The 19,026-nt window shown below is 42.6% G+C and overlaps 1 protein-coding gene across 3 annotated transcripts in view; it reads right to left on the bottom strand.

Moving 5' to 3' along the window:
• Positions 1-19,026, bottom strand: part of LHPP (phospholysine phosphohistidine inorganic pyrophosphate phosphatase) — a 90,529-nt gene that overhangs the window by 65,086 nt on the left and 6,417 nt on the right. Inside the window, exons 2-6 of one of the 3 annotated variants that reach the window (XR_012633742.1) lie at positions 11,642-11,829; positions 10,794-10,947; positions 7,536-7,599; positions 6,254-6,346; positions 5,907-6,168 (exon numbers count right to left, since the gene is read on the bottom strand). Coding sequence is in view for 2 of the 3 variants with exons in the window: in XM_074907929.1 (XP_074764030.1) it covers positions 6,254-6,346; positions 7,536-7,599; positions 10,794-10,947; positions 11,642-11,829 (499 nt within the window). In the remaining variant the exon portion in view is untranslated. The remainder of the gene's footprint in view (positions 1-5,906; positions 6,169-6,253; positions 6,347-7,535; positions 7,600-10,793; positions 10,948-11,641; positions 11,830-19,026) is intronic. The other 2 variants (XM_074907929.1, XM_074907930.1) reach the window with 2 other exon arrangements.

Genomic DNA, 19,026 nt, shown 5'->3' with positions numbered 1-19,026 from the left:
AGAACTGGGGAAAACATGCCCAAAGGGAAGGAGCAGCAGCAGGCTTTGGGACAGGTAGCTCTGCTTTTCCAGCTCTCTGCTCACAAACCACTTCAAAGCCACGAGACAACAGAGGGCTCAGCCTTTTCCATCCTTTCATTATTGGACCATTTTCCTTACCTGCTCTGCTCATGGAAATGCGTGTGTTCCTAATAAGATACCTTCCCCTGTAGAGAGTTCACCTTTCCTTACTACTCCTCCAAACAAGCAAAGCAGCACGAAATGGGGAGAAAATGATGGGTTAATTTTAAGTAATTAGTAAATAAAGCATGTGTACACAGATGAGGAAAACAGAATAATCCCACTGTTACATGCAGAGCTGCAAAGAACCTGGCAACACTGCTCCCAGTCAACCACTATGACCAGTTTCCCCCCCCCCCAAGATGCTTTGAGATATTTAATTACTCTCAACCTCTGGCTTTAATAGTTTATAATCCCCTCTTATAAAATTCCTTCCAACATCTCCTCGAGAGGACAGGGAAGGGTCCCACAGCGGAGACCCCAGGAGCAGATCTGCCCTCCGCCACCTGCATGTCCTTGCTCAGCCTGAACCCAGGCGTGCAGGATGAGATTTCTGAAGTAAAGACAATTTCAGTCCTGGGTTCTCAAAACCCTAAAACTTAATTTCCTCTGAAAAGGGGAAAGGGCAGAGTGGGGCAGCCCACCAAGCACCCTCTTGCTCGCCGGGGCTATATTTTCTCTCATCTAGGCAAGTTTTCCTGCAAGATGCCTGGCAGCTCTGCAAGTGCAGCTGCAGATGAGCAGTGATGCCTGTCCAGGCCAGCTTGTGGCATACGCATACAAAAATGTACTCCAGCCCCCAGGGATTTCACAGATTTACTATCGGTGAAGGGCAATAATCACTAAAGGAGGAGCAATTATTCCCAAATCATTTAGGATTTAAAAAATCATTGGCAAGAAGATAGAGGTCAAAAGGTGCACTGTCAAGGGAAATAAAAAAACTCTACCTGTCAAACCTGGGTTTAACTTCCTCTCTGACTGCAATATGGTAAGAAGAGAGAGAAAGATATAAAACTGAAAGGTCACATACCCACTGAAAGCAAGAATTAAAAGATCCCCGTTCATGTTCACGTTTTACACAGGGATCACACCGTTAATCTGTTCAATTATTCCACGGAAGTTACTTCTTTTGGCTCAGTTAAAAATTTACTAAAAAGAAGGGTGAAAACGCAGAAAGACAGTCTCTCTCATTTTAAGACAAATCATCAAAGAATTAAGATGGGTGTAATTTATATTCTCCTAAACCACATAGCTGGTGAGAGATGGGACGTGTGGTTGTACACATGCAGTGAATAAAGCACACGTGTGCAAAGCTGAGTGAAGCCACTGCTGTTGGACAGTCCCCATCAAACCCAACCCAGATCAGCAGAGATACAGGAGGAGATGAATGTGACCTCTAAGAATTTAGGGGTGGGAAGGCACAATATAATCCCCACTGGACAAACATCTGTGGCACAGAGCTCACCATCAGGGTCAGCAATAATATAGGTGGTGTCTGGGCTACAGACCCAGAGTTAGCTGAAGGTGGGGACTGATTCCTCTTACCCACAGAAGTAGCCAACACTAATAAACCTTCAGAGATGCTGGTAGGGTGGTGGATGAGAACCTCATGTATCTTTTGTCTGCAAACAGAGTTTCACAATCAAAAACACAGAAAAATGTTTGATCACAAAAGGAATTATGGAGTAAGAAAATGAGGCAGAAAGACAACAATTTTTGTACTACCCAGCCATGCTCCTGTTGCAACGCAGTGTTCACCAGGACAAGCCCAGGTACAGTACTTTTGGAGGCTGAAGTCTATGGAGGATGCAAATGTAGGGATGCATAAAAGGGAGTGTGCTAACTTCAACAGAGTATTTAACACAGTGAAGGCTTCTAGAGTCTAACATACTTATGCCTAAACAGGTATTTACTATAGGCTTAATAACCTTAATCAAACTAAATGTGCCTGGGACATAAGGAAATAAAGCTTATACACAAAATCGTGATTAATCGTGATTTAATACATTATTAAACCCCTTTACACAAGAAGTACAATGCATTTACTTTTCTCAAAATTCTCCTCGGCCCAACTGGCAAACTCCTAGGCTGCAGGATCCCATACTCCTGTTAATTGTGCTTCTACCTCAGAACTACTAGCTGTGCAAACATCAAACACACAAAGGGCATATCACACGTGGCTTCTGATCTGGGAGAGAGTATACAACAAGGCAGGTGAAACAAAGAAACACATTAAACCTCTGGGGCAGATTTCCAAGGGCTGCAGGGCCAGCCAGGTTTCAGTAAGCTTTCAGCGGGACTCAAAGCTTGAAACTTCAGAGTCACTTCACTCTTCTGTTGGAGAGGGAAAATCTTCCCCATTGTGGCTGGTGAGCAAGGAGGGGATGCCGGCACGGCGGCAGGTCCTCCGTGCCACTCTCGGGGTGACCTCCCTCTGCTCTCACGCGCCACTAACTCCCACCTGAGACTTGCAGGTGGCAGAAATGGGAATTGGTTAACTACCAGTGGTTTATGCACTCCAGTATGACCTGCCATAACTTCCATTAAAGCAGGACAATTTGCTACAGAGAGAACTTTTTATGATTATATAAAACTACCGGAACCTTAACATTATTTAGGTTTTATTGTAAAGCTGTAAAAATCATCCACTGTTACAGCTGCCTTAAAACATATGAATTAGGCATTTCAGTAACCTTTAAGATGTGTTATTCTTTGTCATATTACTGAATCATAAGATAGGTCTGGTTACCTCTAAGAGGTTTAAATTTCCAATCTATTAAAGTAATACCAGCAATCTGTTATTTCTAGGCCATTGAGGAAAGGTTAAAATGAAAATTGGACTTTGGGGAGTTCCTCCTATTCTAAGTGCGGGTTGAAAACATCTCAGCAGCAGAAGGCAAAGTCAGGGTCTCGGTAAGAAGCAGTTATCAAGGGAAACGACTGGTGATAACTTTATTGATTAAAGCAGCTTGAGAAATTTAAGATTTGCCACTGTCTAGAATTATTGTGGTGAAACAGCTTTATTAAAAAGGTATTTTTCATTAAAAGTCAGGTGAAAGAAAATTGTAATATGTTTTCAAAAGCACAGCTCATCTAAAAAGGTTTAATGATGGTATGGATTAAAAGCATTCCACAGGTGGAATAAATTATTGGCAAACATTTTATGAAAGTAAAGGCAAGTAAAACCAGTCCTTGTCATGTCATTACAAATGCAGAGAAGTACAGCTCATTCAGGAGACAGAATAAAGTGTAATACAGTGCATTACTAAGGAACTCACTGAACTGCATACACTGAGTTTCTATCATGATGTATGACTAACTAAAACAACCCACAAATCCTTCTCAAAAGAACATTAAAGTTGCAACGTCAATGTCAGTTGCAAGGTCAAGTTAGGAAAATATGTCAGAATTAAGGTAGTTTTCTGTGCTGTAACTTGTTCCTCCCTACACATGTAGCACGCTCCAGGTTTTAACTCCAGGAGCATGGACTATTTTTTCCATAGTCCTCCTCGAATGGTTTGGGTTGGAAAGGACCTTAAAGACCATCTAGTCCCATCCCCCTGCCATAGGCAGGGACACCTTCTACTAGCCCAAGCTGCTCAAAGCCCCGTCCAACCTGGCCTAGTCAGGGCACGGAGTGACTGGTGCCCTTATGCAGCAGTATCTACTGCACTTCTCCTTGGTTAAACATAGATTCCCTTCATCTCAAATCTCTCTGGATACAAAAACTTACACCTACAGACAAGACATATTACTACAACAAATTGATGGCATTTAACACTAGAAACTACACTGAAAAAAAAAAAATCTCTGCCAAAATATAAAGTGAGTCACTAGTAGCACTATGGCAAAGAGCAGAGAATGAATAAATAATCTCTGCTGAGGACTATTACTGCTTTTCTGTACCCAAAACAAATCCTCCTGAAGTCGATGGGAACCACTCACTGAGGCTCACCCTATGGGAGCATTTTTGCCAGCCTGGTGATGCATTAAATCAAATTTGTTTCCTGGGGCAAAGTTTTTGAGATGGGAGTTCTTGGTGTCCTGTCACATCCCTGTAATGACACACTCCCTCGGTGCCAGGGGCTGACACAGTCCCAACACACCACCAGCTGGGAAAAACAATATCTGAGGATGACCACACTGTCCTGACTGTGGAAAAGGACAAGCAATGCCACTACGCAGGGTCACAAGGACAGAAAACTCAAAAAACCCATCTTGTCTCCTACTCCTGCATACCAATCGTTTCTGATCTAAGCAGAAAGGAAACACAACCCTTCGTGCATCTGGTTTACACAAACAGTATCCAAGGGCTGAGCTCTGTGGGCTCTTTTTTTTTTCTTTGTTCTTTTTTCCAGCTACTTTTTTCTTCAAACGCCACTCTGAGTCTGAAATGGATTTTTTTGGTTTGTGGATTGGATGGAATAATTGCCGTGGCTGTACCTGGGATATTATGTTCAGGCTGAGTTATCTTGTTACTGGGAAGGTACTGACAAACAAAAGGGAGTACAGAAAAGAGCACTGCAGCGTGTTGAGGTGCAGCGGGAGCGAATCACAAGGGAAGCTGCTGAGAGCTAAACACACAGTTTTAGTAAGAGACAACTACTGTAGTGATGACAAGTCTAGAGATAAATGGAGGGAGAAAACATCCAGGAAGGCAAGCAGTTACTTTGGTTGTTACCTGGAATAAAACTAGAAATAAGGAGATGCAGTCTAAAAGGGAAGTATCCCGATGAATGTCAGGAAAAGCTGCCTGCCCACAAGACCTACTCAGCTGTGAAGACTGTTTCTAGGGTACTTACAGAAGCCCAGTTGTTTGGCTCACTGAAATCTACTCTGGACAAAACATTAATAAATGTGGAGCGGGGAACACTCCTGCACAGGGAAGGAGATGGATTAGATGGCCTACTAGGTCTTTTCCATCTCCCCACTCTATAATAAAGTAAAACCCAAGCACATACTGAATTACAGGGTCATAATTTCATCTCCAGGCTCTAGGGACCTACAAGACACCCAAATTTCACTCCTGTTGTTTATAATCTCACCAAACCCCCCTGATGGAATTATTACGCTGTAATTCACTGCTGTCTGTGAGTCATCTCATACTCATCCTTTTGTCCTGTGTGACATAACAACAAATCAGTAAAGACAATCTGGGCACAACTACAGCGAGGGGAAAAAATGGGCTGTACTAAGTAAGGTGGGAGCATCACACACTCAGCATGTTTCTGTAAAGCGTGATGAATGCAGTAACACGGGAGGAGTTTTTGAGTCAGTCAGTGCTTCCCGTTCACCCAGATTAGAAAATATTTTACTTCTGTCTTTCCCTTTTATTAAAAAAATGTAGTCAGTGTGACACCAAAGGAAATAAGTAACATTTTGGCTGCAATTCCACCATGCTGCAACCTCCACTGCCAAGCATTGGGGCACCTCTCATCTTGTGAGGCACATCATCCATAATTCCTTGGGAAACCTAACCTAAAAGGGTTTCCCTAAAAGGGAAACCTTTTATTGTTTTGTATTGTTTTCTTTAGACTCGAAATGAAGGAATTTTCACAACAGAAGCACATGTTCTTTTGAACTACATGGTTTGGGAAGAAGGTGAATAAGGAAGCACAACAGAGTACAAGTAGAAGCAGAAACCACAGTAGAGAATGGAGAGATGGAAAACTCTAAGTTGGGTAGAGGTACAGAAAGCACAAGTCAGAGAAAAGACAGACACAGGGAACGAAAAGGGAAATAGCAGACAGTCAAAAAACCCCTCTAAAAAGCAGAGAAAACTATGTCATGCCTTTCAGGAGGGTAGGAAGTACAAACAGGGCAGAAGAAATTCAACAGGTCCCCACCTGCTAGCATTTTCCTCTTGGCTGTCAGTTCTCTTCTGTCAACTCTATTACTTGATAGGATGGGCAAACATGGGTTTTTTCCCTCTGAAGCTTTTTTTCAACTTTTTTTTTTTTTTTAAAGTAATTCATAGGAAGATCCTGCATATAGATACTTCTCTGCACCATGTATAATACACTGGGTTTGGAAAAAAATACTTGTATAACCACTCAAAGTTTGCCATGTCCTCCTGGCCACATTCCCTTTAACCTCTTCTTTAACCTTCTGTGAAAGACAGCAAATCAGAAAAAATGTATCAGTGGGCATAACTATATAGCACAGCCAGTGGTCACAGCATCAGAAACCTTACCTGCTGTGGTGGAACTCCCATTTCTGCTAAGGCTGACTCAAAAAACGTTTTTGCTGGTTTTCCCACTACCTCAGCTTGAACATCACAAGCATACTGGAAAAAAATAAGAAAGAGATACCCATAAAAAATGCTGATCAGAAAAGGATTTGTTCAACTCCATAACTCCAGTCAATTGTATAAGTATGTGATTATTGATTTTTGCCCTTAAATAACACAATGGATTAGAGGGTGAGGTGAATAGCGAAGAATTTGGATAACAGAAGTATTTAATGTTCTCTGGCAGGACAGAAAGTCCTGAAACATCTCAAGTTACAAACCTGTAACATTCTTTATCATAAGAGCAGTCTTCAGACTCAATTCCAGAATTGCTCATTTTTCTAAGAGCGTCACTCTCAAAGAACTAGCAAATATCCTTCATGTGAAATGATTAAAAGTACTGGAGAGACTTAATACACATAGAAGGTTTCTTCAACCGTTTGGTCTGTTTTTAATGATTCAAGTGACCAGTCTGAGTTGAGAAGCTTTATTCTCCTGCAACCAGGTAACAGTAATGTGCTAAAAAATCTGAATAAATATGTTTTTTCTAGCTTGTTCCTATACAACTAGAAGCCTGACCTTATTCTGGGAGGCAAAAGCTCTCCCCAAAACTCACATGGATAGAAATGAATGTGCTGCAAGTATACATTATATCCACTATATTCTGTGCTTGTACACTCCCCTACTTTGCTTTATTCTCTGCATTCACTCTGTATTTTTATTTTATCTCTCTGCAAGCCTATAAAAGGGACCATAATGATTCTCTCCTTCTCTCACCCTTAAGTTGGCTTATCTATTGGGTTCCAGTTTTGCACAAACTTAATCAGGCTTAAAAACAGGATTGCACTTATGCATCTTGCTGAATAAAGGCCTTTTGCTGTAAACTGTTAAGGGCAAGGTCTGTGTTAACAATGCTACACCAAACATAAAACAGGCCTTCAGTTTTCCTTGGGTATCTTGCAGATAATATGTCATGTTTTCCTTTTCTGGCTCCTTCTTTCAAGGGCCTCACTTCCAATAAAGGTACTACAATGGTAAAAGTTCACATTTTAAATAAAATTTTTTAAATGAACAAAGCCAGAAAACAAATGAATCCACTCATCTTCAGAATGCAGCAAATGAGTTTCAATCGATGGAAACTTCCTCCACCAAGGTGAGTAATTACAGAAGATGACCCATATTTATACCAGTTACTCTTTGAACAAGGTGCACAGAGCAAGTAGGCATAATGCAAGCTATAAAATACCTCTAATGCCTTCATATATGCTCCAACATCAAGTTTCAGACCATCGGTTTCTTTATAGTAGCGTCTGGAAATGAAAGTGATAAAGTTCCAATGAAATGAAAATGTTGGCAGTTAAATACAAAGAAACCACATTTTATTATTTCTGTGCCTATATAGATGTCCATATGGCTGCAACAAAAAGTCAAGTCATCAGAAACCCTGCAGCCTTAATTTAACACCAGAAATTAAGTAAAGGACAGGCTCAGTACTGTGCAATGCTTGGGGAAAAGATCTTCGACCAGATGCCCATCTGGCATCTGGGACACACCTCCACTGGTTCAAAGGGATTTCAACGAGCTTATTTCAAGGATGAACTTGGCCTGTATTTTATTGCACCAAGTACTAGCTGCTCGCAAAGGACAGCAATTAGACTGCTCTTCCTTTAATCAACGACGGAGACCCCTTGCCAGATACTAGGTGAGGGCTGGCACCAACCAGCAGCTCTAACACCTTCTTCAGTATTTCTGGATGGGGACCCCAAAGAGTTGACCATCATCTCTTGTCACCAGCCTCTCACATGAGGAAAGCCAGGGCACTGTTTATCGGGACTAAGAAAGCCCTCCAAGCTAAATTTTGTTCCTTCTAGAAATGTTCCTGTTGCCATGAAGCTCATAAAATTAGTATCTTTGCGGCGTTTTTCTGGAATAGCAATTCATATTAACATAGGCCATCCAAGCTCTCCTGATCAGAGCAAAGACAGGTTTCTAAATGACAAGCAAAAAGGTAGGATGAGCAGTCAGTTAAGATTTTATGCCTTATCCTTCTGCCATTTTCGATTATTCAGCACAGCCTCCCTTTAAAATGACCACTTGACCTTTGCTAGAACAGCCATTAACCTTCTATAGTCTAGCGTAAACAGCTTAATTTTCTGACAGTGGCATGACAGAAGAAATTACAAAGCCAATTCCCACTCTCAGCCCAAAACAGATGCTAAATGTAAATCACTCCATTTTCAGGAGGAGGGCATTCTGCTTCAGTGACTCTGACACTTTCGTTTTCTATGGAATGAACTGAAACTTCAACCAAAATCAACCTCCTTGCCCAAGGTAGGCGCCTCGTTAAGGTCCACCCAATTACATTGATTCTGTACATTAAAAATGAAGCTGTTTTTTGTATATGGCCCTTTGCATCACCGAGGATTCACTTGTTAGGTGAACAATTAATCCAATTTATAATATCTCTTCTTTGAGTCAGAGAGTTTACCTACTAGGGCAACACATTCAGAACTCAGGGTCACGTTACCTGAAGGATCAATCATTAAAAAAAAATACGTTCATGGTGAAAACTGAGCTCAGAATATCCAAAAATCTGTATTTTTAAATGAAAAATAACATTTCAAATAAATAAAAGTGTGTCTGTTTTAGAGCTGCCTACATCAGAGAACGACCAAATAAATAAATACTTTTATATACGCAGGGTACAAAGGCATTTTTGCATCGATCACGTTGCAAATCTTAAAACAAAGGTTGATCCTGTATTTCATTTTGAAAGATGGCATTATGTAACAGAAGACTTGGTTATTTTATGTACATTAGCCATTCTGCTGCTGGCTCAACATTTTCTCCTTATCATTCTAACTGAGAAACACGAACGATTTTTTGCCCGTGTTTTAGGATCAGAGCGTGAGTGTCAGTAAAGGCAACACAAAGGATTTAACTGCTCTTTCCCACTGATAAGTTCTACCCAGCTGGATCAAAATCCGACAAACTAAGAAGGGTCTTCATGCCCATTACAATCTATTGAGCCACTGAAAAAAGCTGTCACTACAGTTTCCTCAAGCTAAATATGCACGGTCTTTTTTAAGCCCATACATCACACAACAGATAAGAATAACTGCTTCAAGGCTGTTGGGATTTGTCATTACTCAGTGCTGGCATTAATAACCTCCTGTTTCAAACCTCAGAATACATCTAACTGAATTATTTTTAGGAAAACATTCAAATTCCCTGACTGGATTTTTCCTGCATGTGAAAGCAGAAGTTAAAAATTCACTTTTAATGTTCAGAGAATATTAAAAATGTCTTTACAGTCCAGCTATTTCTCAGTATATCCTTGGGGTCCCCCCTTAGGTCTTCTCAGCCACCACACTCTACTCACAACCAGAGGAACATTTACTCCATCTCTAACATAGTTTGGGTGGAGTTTGTGCGTTGCAGCCACTTTCATGAATAGGCAGGGTTTCTACAGTAGCAAATTAAAACTCTCCTGGCTTCTTATTCCTCATGTATAACAATTCTCAAGCGACCAGCATGAAAGTGCTCCCTTATGTAGGACATGAATCAACCTGCAGAGATGCTGAAGCCAACTTTCAGAGACAGTACCACTTTAAGTACCACTTACACAGTAAGGTCTCATTTATGTCACACAGGCCATTAGCCACATCCAGCATCACATCTCAACCTCTACAAATGTGGGCAGGATTCAAATCTGGAAGAAGAAATCTGGCTGGTGGCTGAAACAGGGAATTCATGGACCATCTGATCCTCCTCACTATTTGTTACTTCAGGATGCTGGAAGATCAAACCATCACGAATCCATACCAACGGCCTTTCATCCAAGCATGGCCTGCTGGATATTTTTTTATTTTAGTTTCTTTCACTATTAAAAATCATTTATTTTCAGCTCAGACAGGAGCACATGGCTACAGGCAGCTGTTAAATCAACAGTTCTCATCTCAGATCTTGCAGGGGCAAAGACAAGGAGACAAGCAGTGCCTATAATCCTACTGGCCTCTTGCAATACTCATTCACTTTGGGGGTCACACATATCAAAATCCAAACTCTCCATGATTTCTGCGGGGTTTTTAAGAGTCTTTCAGACTTGCTTTACAGCAACAAAAGTCCTTCTCATAGTGGCTTACAAAACTACAGCTATTTAACCATCCAACCGCCTCCTGCAAACATGTGGATTGTTTCATCAAGGTCTGGCTCATTCTTGAACATTCTTGAAGGGTTGAAAACAGGCACATTTGCTGTGCTTATACACCAGGGCATCTCCAGGTTTTCTAAAAGCTGCTACAAATCCTCCTCAAAAAAGCAGCTATATCTGTCACCCTCTAGCAGTTGACAAAACACATCCACACAACTGCTTACTCCACTCCAGCTACAGAAAAAAGATCCCAAATAGCTGGAATTCAAGAGATGCCTCACCCAGTGCTTAATTTCATTGGGGGAAATTAAAAATTGTAGAGACTTGCAGAAGAAACAGTGCTTAACTCACCCTTTTCCAAGGGAGATCAAAATGGGCTTCTCCATCCCAATCAGAACTCGGAAAGCTTCATTAAGGTTTCCATATGTGAAGTTTTCTGCTGCATCGCCGATAACCACACAGTTGGGGTTTGTTTTATCAATCTCAGCAAATTCAGGGACAAGATCTACAGAAGGAGAAAAAAAAAATCCACAAATCCCTTTCTATTTCAGATCCCATCGGAACTGATGGTTTTCCCACACATTTGTGTTTCATTTCATTCATTAGACAACACATTAGAAAAAAAAAAAATCCATGTCTGAATCAAGTGTTCTTCAGACCCCTTTATTTCTGACTGGATCTTGCTATTCATCTGTCCTACAACAAAGAGCAAAATAAACCATTTCCTACCCTTGCCTTAGCTCCTGCTGCCCACATCTCAGTGACTCATTATACCCAAGCATCTAGACCCGAGGCAAACTCCTGGGTACACATGAAAATGTGTAACAGCAAGGGGAGGATCCACTTCCTTTCCTCATACCCACGTTCTACAGAAGAAAACACTTTAAAAACCTCTGTCATGATAACCAAGACAACGTAATGTCCTGCACAAGACCTCACCTATCTCCTAGTCTCTGTGGTTAGGCAGCAGACTCCTCTGTGCACTTGCACAACTCTGTGCTTTCACTGTATCACTGCCATAACAGAGATCTCGCTCAAGCCAGACCACTAAGGTTCATTCCACAGTCTCATAACTAAGGAAAAAGCTTTTCCCTGTAGGAAAACAACAGCTGGGAGCTCTTCCCCATACAACCTATGGGATTTCACTGCCCACATCTCTCTGGGTTGTCCCCCTACATGTCCCAGCAGCGTTGTCCCACCGTTGTGCACGAGCAAGTGTGGCCTCAGGCTGCGCTCCTTCAAAATGCGGCAGGCTGCTGGTGCTGGGGCAGTGACTTCGGCCACGGAGATGTCAAAGCCCATGCCCTGGAGCTTCTTCACAAAGCCCTCCCGGGTTGCTTGGGTTTCGTTAGTGCAGAACTGCAGCTTCAGACCAGATGCTTTGATCCTGTTGAGTAAAAGTGGCAGAGGGGTTAACCAGACATAGAAAAGGAGCTAAGAGAATCGGTTTTGCTGTTCCACCCTCAACTTGGATAATCACAATAAAAACACAATGATGAGATTCCAGAACAGGAGCAGGATCCCTTACTGTGACCAAGACACACCTAAAATATTGATTCTGGGCACTACAGGTGCAGTTTTCCTGTGCAGAGTCCCTGCCACAGCATGTAACTGCCCTTCTGGAGCAGAGAGCTAAGCTGAACACCGCAGCACGAGTGATGCCCACCATCCCCAGGATACCACAGGCTCTCAGGCACACACTCCACCTACACATCAAAAAACCCCAAATCCAGTTCCTTTTCTTTAAAATGGTCCATGGATGTAGACACACATGACCTGAAGGCACTGCACAGCTGTGAGTACAGCAGCTGGTATGACACCACTGACTATTAGCATTTTAACTTGGATTTTCACCTTTCCACTTATTGATGGCCTGCTGCAGTGATCAGCTGGGGGTAACAGCAAGGCTTTGCACTTGTGCAGACTCCAGGTAAGAGACCAGCTAGTTACAACGATGCTTCTATCAACACCAGGGTGGCTTCAGTTGCATTTATCACTTAATCTCTTATAAAACACCTGCACTGTTACTTGGTGGGTAATCTTGAAAAATATGATACTTCAACTGATTCATTACTAAGTGTTTACGGGTAAATGGTTTCTCAAGGGAAGAAAACATGGTCCCAAATGCCCAGAGCCAAGGACATGGTTCCTGTGGATTGGTACTCTGCAATCTCATGCAATTCCCCTGCCTCTGAGCGACTGTTTCCTGACCCAAGCTGTGGTGACCCACTGGGGATGTCACAAAGAGGCCTCTTCTCCAAGGATGAGTTGTCAGCTATTTGGAGAACCAATGTATTTCAAAGTGGCCATAGAAAATCAGAAGCATTGAAAATATGTCAGGATTTTTTAAAAAATATTTGCCAAAGGGACTGTCACTCAGCTCCTCTGATATATTAAAATGCCTAGGTTTTGTCAGTTTTAGTGTGAATTTGTACATAATTATCTTTGAGGACCTAAGCTCATAATGGTTAGGATACCTAGGTAAGTTTGGTGCCAGACTTATAAATTCTTATTAAAAAATTATTATTTTTCTTTGTGTTAGGATGAAAAAGGACTTTTCTATTAGGAAAGTCTCTGCATTGTTTCTCAAGTCAACAAAACATGTCGGGTTCCTTTTCTAGGGAAGATGATCCGAATTGGTTGATGCAAACACCACAACCACCTTGAGGTAATGAATCTGATGATGAACTTTCCATCAAAAGATTCTTAGAAATCTGGTCCTGACTCAGAGAGCCCCTTCTGCTCGTTAAAACTGCACGCCAGTGTCTTCTTCAATAACGCTGGTGATTCATTTCTTTCTTATTATTTGTCTTTCCTAATCATAGGTATGTGAATTATCAATTACACTTAGTGGTTAATTGCCCTTCATAAAGATAGCTTTTCTATTTTAAATTAGGCAGTTAATATATTGTAACTAATAGCATCCACTTGTACATTATAAATATATCTTCATTGATTGGAGCGGTGAATGTGAGATTCACTCACAAGTTAATGAAGCAATTGAGTGAAGAAGTGCAGGGTGTACCCAGGGAATAATTATTGTTAATGAATTATGATGTGACCTTCTCAGAACAATGAACAATTGGTGTGACAGTGGGATGACAGTATCCCACATCTGTTATTCGAAACACGGTTTCAGCTGTAGTTAAAAAGCAAAGTAGTGCAATTTGGATACATAACAAACTTTAATAGTGTGCCGTGGTTAAAAAAAAAAAAAAATCTTATTCTAAATGCAAAGCCTATCTGCATACTCTTAGGGAAAAAATCCCATGATTCACAACTGCCTGGAAGCAGACATTTGTTGAATAAGAATCTATTCTTTCTCTTCCTAAAGGTCAATGAAATTAATCCAGGAACAACACTAACCACCGACTTGCACAGACAAACCAGCACCCTCACGGGTCAGCTTGGTGAAAGCCAAGACTCAGTTTTACCTAGACTACAAATTTAACTTCCTTCTCAAAATTTTAGATGAAGGCCAGAGTTACACTTCTGAAAGGCTTGACTAAAGCTGAAGCAGCCTGGACACTTCCTGGCCTGCTTCATGCCTTTGTGGCCACCAGCAATTACCACCTCAACAAACAAGCTCAGTAAATGCTTAGGATCAGGCGAGGTCTACAAAGACTTAGGCCAAGCTGGTCAGAAAATGGGAGTCTTCTGGTGAAACATGAAAAGGACTCTCAAAAATATCCTGGAACACTAAACAAAAGAAAAATCATCAGGAACTTCAAAGAAGGCTTATTTCTACAAAAATTGCTGTTCAATGAAAAGCTATCTTTTCCTGAAAAGTTAGTATCTCTAAAAAGACCCTTTGCTAGCTCTCCGCCAAATCCTTCTACAGTCACACTCACCGGTAGGAGCATGATTATACACACGCTGGGACGAATCCATCCCTGGATGCTCAGCATGGGGACTGTGAGTGGAGCCTGCAGGCCAGCACGCATCAGCAAACAACTATTAACTCAGAGCTTAAATAATTAGGGAGAGCTTTTAACAACAACTCTACATGAGGGAAATCCTGGCTCCGCTCGCATTTACAGCAAAACTCTCTTAAAATTTCCACAGTCAGGTTTTGCACCAGGAGGAGCTAAGAGACACCCTGAAGGTCTTTGTCTAACGGAGGCAAGATGCTTTGCACAGCAAGTCTCTACTGTCCCGGAGGCACTGCTGCTAAACCAAGCAGCTTAACTGTAAACCTCGAGCTACTGAGCTGACCCAGCCACCTGCGTTCACATTTTAAGAAACACGTGAAGAGCAAGTTACTGCAATTTCTACCGCCAGCAAGCGTGGGGATGTTAGGAGAAGAATAAAGAACAAAATTTGTAAGGTGATGCCTTATAAGATAAAGAGCAGGGGATTAGATACCTTCAAGTACAGAAGAATGAGGCAACAGCAGATGAAATACACAACACACATTTTATCAAGATCTCCAGCGTATTACAGATTTATCAGCATCTGTACTACAGAAGCACAGGCACACCCAGGAAACCCAGTCAATCAGGGCTTCAGCTGACTTCCATACATCGTGGCCGTGATAAAGATCCCACTCAAACTCCAGAAGCACCAGAAATCAATCCTGATTAGAGTGCAAGCCGAGCACAGGGACAGGCAGCACTGTGCTCCAGGCTGCAGGGACTCTGCGTGGTCCAGGTAGCTGCAGACACCCCAAGGCCACCTCTCGCTCCCCGTTTGGGGCCATCAGCAGGCTCACCATCAGACAAATTTGCTCCAACACGACTGCTCACACCAGTCCTAATAGTCCTGAGTGGGAATGGGGGAACTTGAATTTCATCTGCGTGCACAGGGAGTTTCTGACCTTTCGAGGCGGCACAAATGGCAAACTCGGTTAAAAGCATCTCTGAAGCAAATGAAACTTGTCGGAGCCCCTCTCAGAGGGGATGGCAGAGCATGCAGGGAGCAGGCAAATACCCAAGTGCACCCTTCCAGCTGCACACTGGCAGCGCGGGCACCGGCCACCTGGGGAGCTGCCACGGCACACAGGCCCTGAAGCAAAGGAACGAGTCACAAAAAAACTTTCAAGCCCAAAATTATGAGCACTGAACTAACACACCAACAGGTGGGTATGGAGACTTTTCCTAAGCTTTACCAGAGGAGGGATTTAAGCCCACTCCAGACCAAAACAACTGCTCCATCGCCCAAACAATCCCTAAATCTAGAAGTGGGGCACCCATCCGGCTCCGGGCATGCCGTGAGTACACGTATAGGGGAGAGATGGAAATGAGGATTTTAATTTCAGCCCCGATCTGCCCCCCACGCTACACCAGCTCTTTGAACTGACCTTTACCTCGTTCTGCGGGAGCAGGACACGATGCTGAGTGACAATGTCCCACAATGCAATTACCGTGCGTCAGATGAGCCGGTCCCTTACAAATCACCTCGAACTTTACACATCTGCTGGCTGTCAGCATCTGCCAGGTTCACTCACCCGAAAATAATGAAAAAACTCTCATTATTGTTCCATAACAGGTAAAGTGTTAGGACAATTATTAGACATCCTGACTGACCTTGTGCAGACTTAACCAACTGCCCTTGCCAACCTTTACGGGCAGCCTTTGGGCATATAAAACACAAAAACTGTTCTTTTAGGTGATGCAAAGGTTGCAACACTGGTAGAAAAAGAAATGGCCCTGGGATCTAGGCTGGAAGCCATCACTCCTTCTTAAATTCACATTGTCCTGCACATGGCAGAAGCAACTAAGGACATGGTATAAGGCTAAACTTCAGACTTCCCATCTTTGGCCACTCTCTTTCACAGTGAAGGTTTTTCCTAAGACGGGAGCAGGAGGAGAGCCCTGCCCGCAGCCGGCAGGTCCTGTGCAGATGGGCAGCGGGCAGACAGCAAAACCCTGGATGAGGCAACAAGCCTCAGCCTGGCAACTCTCCAACACTAACTTCAAAGGGGTTTGGAATAGCACTGGTTGTAAGAATTCCAGAGCCGGCTTTTTATCCTGCTTCAGAAGTTTGGGTTTGTTTTTTGTTTTTTTTTAATTTAAAAGGAAAAAAAGCGTCATAAGCACTTACACTGTTTGAGTCTCTTGCATCAGTGGACAAATATCAGTGTGCTCCAGTGTAAACTTGACAGCACTCTAATACTATCTCTGAAACATGGGGAAATAACAGTACGGGAGAGTTATCTACCTGTGACCAAACAATAAAGTAAAACCAGGACTTGTGCAACAATGCCATCCTCCCACCTGGGCAGGGCTAACGTTTGCTTATTGCCCTCTGCCAGGGTCAGGGTGCTGGTGCTACCGGTAGAACATCTCCTGTCAAGAGGAGATGAAACCAAGCCAAGAACAAACTGAACGTAATGGTCAAAAGTACAAATGACTTGCCTACTTTCAAGGTCAAGAGAGAAGAAAGAGTTTGAAAAAAGCAGACATTTATACCACTTCTTTAGCCTGCCTGGCTGACAGAGAACCATGGCACGTGACATCTAACCAGCATCAAAAATCACACTCAGAATGACAAATTAAAAGGGGTTTTGCAACAAGAGATCAGTGCTAGTCCTCAATAGTCTTCATAACTGTGGGTAAAACCTCACCTAGACCACAGAGCGGTGAGTGATCAGGACAAAGGGAGGTATCAAAATCTTCTGCGCTTTCAGACACTGATGACAAGGGGGTCAGGGGATGTTTTTTCATTGCCCACAAAAGCCTCCCTTGGCTGGCCCTGCCACTGCCAGGGACTAACTCACCTAGCAAGTCACACACTGCTCTACACAGAAGGCAAAACCCCTCTTCTAACCCCTGTGATGAACAAGTTGCATCTTAAAGCGTCAGGCTATGTTACATTTACGAATTAATGCAAATCCCTGACCTGATCTTGCAGGTTTTTCCCAGAAGAACCTCCTGGTGCTGGAGCAGCACACACACCTAAGAGGATGCAAAAGGGTTTTCCAGCTCCGCGCCGGCTGAAAGCGATAATCCCTTCTGGGGTCCAGCTGTGGAAATGCCTATGGGGAGGGAGTACAATCGCTCTGCTTTATGTGCCCTCTGCTTAAAAAGTGTATTTGTGGCAATAATGTATTATCCTTTCTCCACGAATGAGCATTCATGCTATTTCAGCAGCAAGCATTTTTCACCTTTAATGTCAGCTTCTGAAATAATACCGAGAAAAATGATTATTTCAAAAGTCTGAAGGAGGTCAGCCATAAAAGCCTGTGTCCATCCTTAGTTCATCTGGCCAGTTTTTACAGCACAAGCCTCTCCCAATTCCACGGAAACACTAAACTTCCCAGTGTTTTGCTTGGCGGGTGTGATGAGATCAGAGGACTGTGGATGAAACCCCACACACACCCCTGTGACACAGCGACCTTGGCTTGCTTTCTGGTTGTTCCTTCTCTATCCTCGTGTCCAAACCTTTCCATTCCTCTGATTTCTATCATCCTCGCAATACCTTCAAACTGCTTAAATCTTGCTGTCACATCTCCGATGCTACTTCTGTCCCCTGATCTCCTGATGTTTTCATGCACTGATGTCCTGTCATTGGTCCCGTGTACACTTGAGCTCATTAAAGCTCCCGTTCTCCGGTGGTGCAGCTTTCTGCTCCATATAGCAAGGCTGGCCCGACAAATCCTTCCGTACAGCACTTTTTGGCCCCTCTCCCCCTTGCATTCTTGTGTCTGAAACTCATCTCTACATCTGCTATCTCACGAGCACAATTTCCTCTCCAGACCCATATGGCTCACCTCTCTCTATATATAGAAGTGGATAATTTGGAGGGAATCCAAAGGAAGGATTGCAAAAGGGATTAAAAAATAGGAGGGCATTACCTTTGAACAGGAATGAAGGCAGATTAATAGGCACATATGAAGGAGCCAGAAGAAAAGAGGCCAATGTTATTTAAGGGTGGGCGAGGGTGAAATAAGAAAGGGTACTGTTATAAGGGCTCTGGAAACACACCACTCTGAGCCACTTTTTTGACAGCAAAAACTGAAAAATCGCTAAATGGTAGTTCAATGTAAACCTTAAAAACCTACCAACACCTTTATTTAGGTACTCCAATCACATGGATTTTTTCAGAGGTAGACATAAATACCGGAACATGTACATCAAAACAAACACAAGGTCCACCTTGTCCTGAATTCCCTACAAAGGCTGCCTCTCTCTGACCACGGAATACAGCTGGATACCAGAATTACTGAACAAATTATCTGATACCATAAATCATGTTCCACCTGCCTGAACAAAAGGGTAGACATCAGATTTGCCTACAGATTTGTAGACAATATGCCACAACAGTGAAATCTATACTGAAGTATTTAATAAAAATAATACACACTTTTGAAGTGAATCTGCAGAAATGAAGCACAAAGTAGAATATAAGATAAATCTTTCTGGTCCATTATGTTCAGTAACAAGATGTATTTAATTGCTGCAGATTACCAAATTAGCTTAAAGCATTACACCTAGCAGTCCGAGACTTTAATCACACTTCAGGTACTGAATCAGGGCTTCTCACCTTGTCTTGTAGTGGCTGGCTGTTTGCTACAGCGCAGCAACACACCTGCAATTCAAACACACAGGTGTATTTTGTAACAAAAGTAAACTCTGGTAGGCTT

Source organism: Athene noctua, chromosome 5 (genome assembly GCF_965140245.1).
Source record: "Athene noctua chromosome 5, bAthNoc1.hap1.1, whole genome shotgun sequence".
NCBI classification, from domain to species: Eukaryota; Metazoa; Chordata; class Aves; order Strigiformes; family Strigidae; genus Athene; species Athene noctua.
This window is presented reverse-complemented; position numbering and strand designations above follow the sequence as displayed.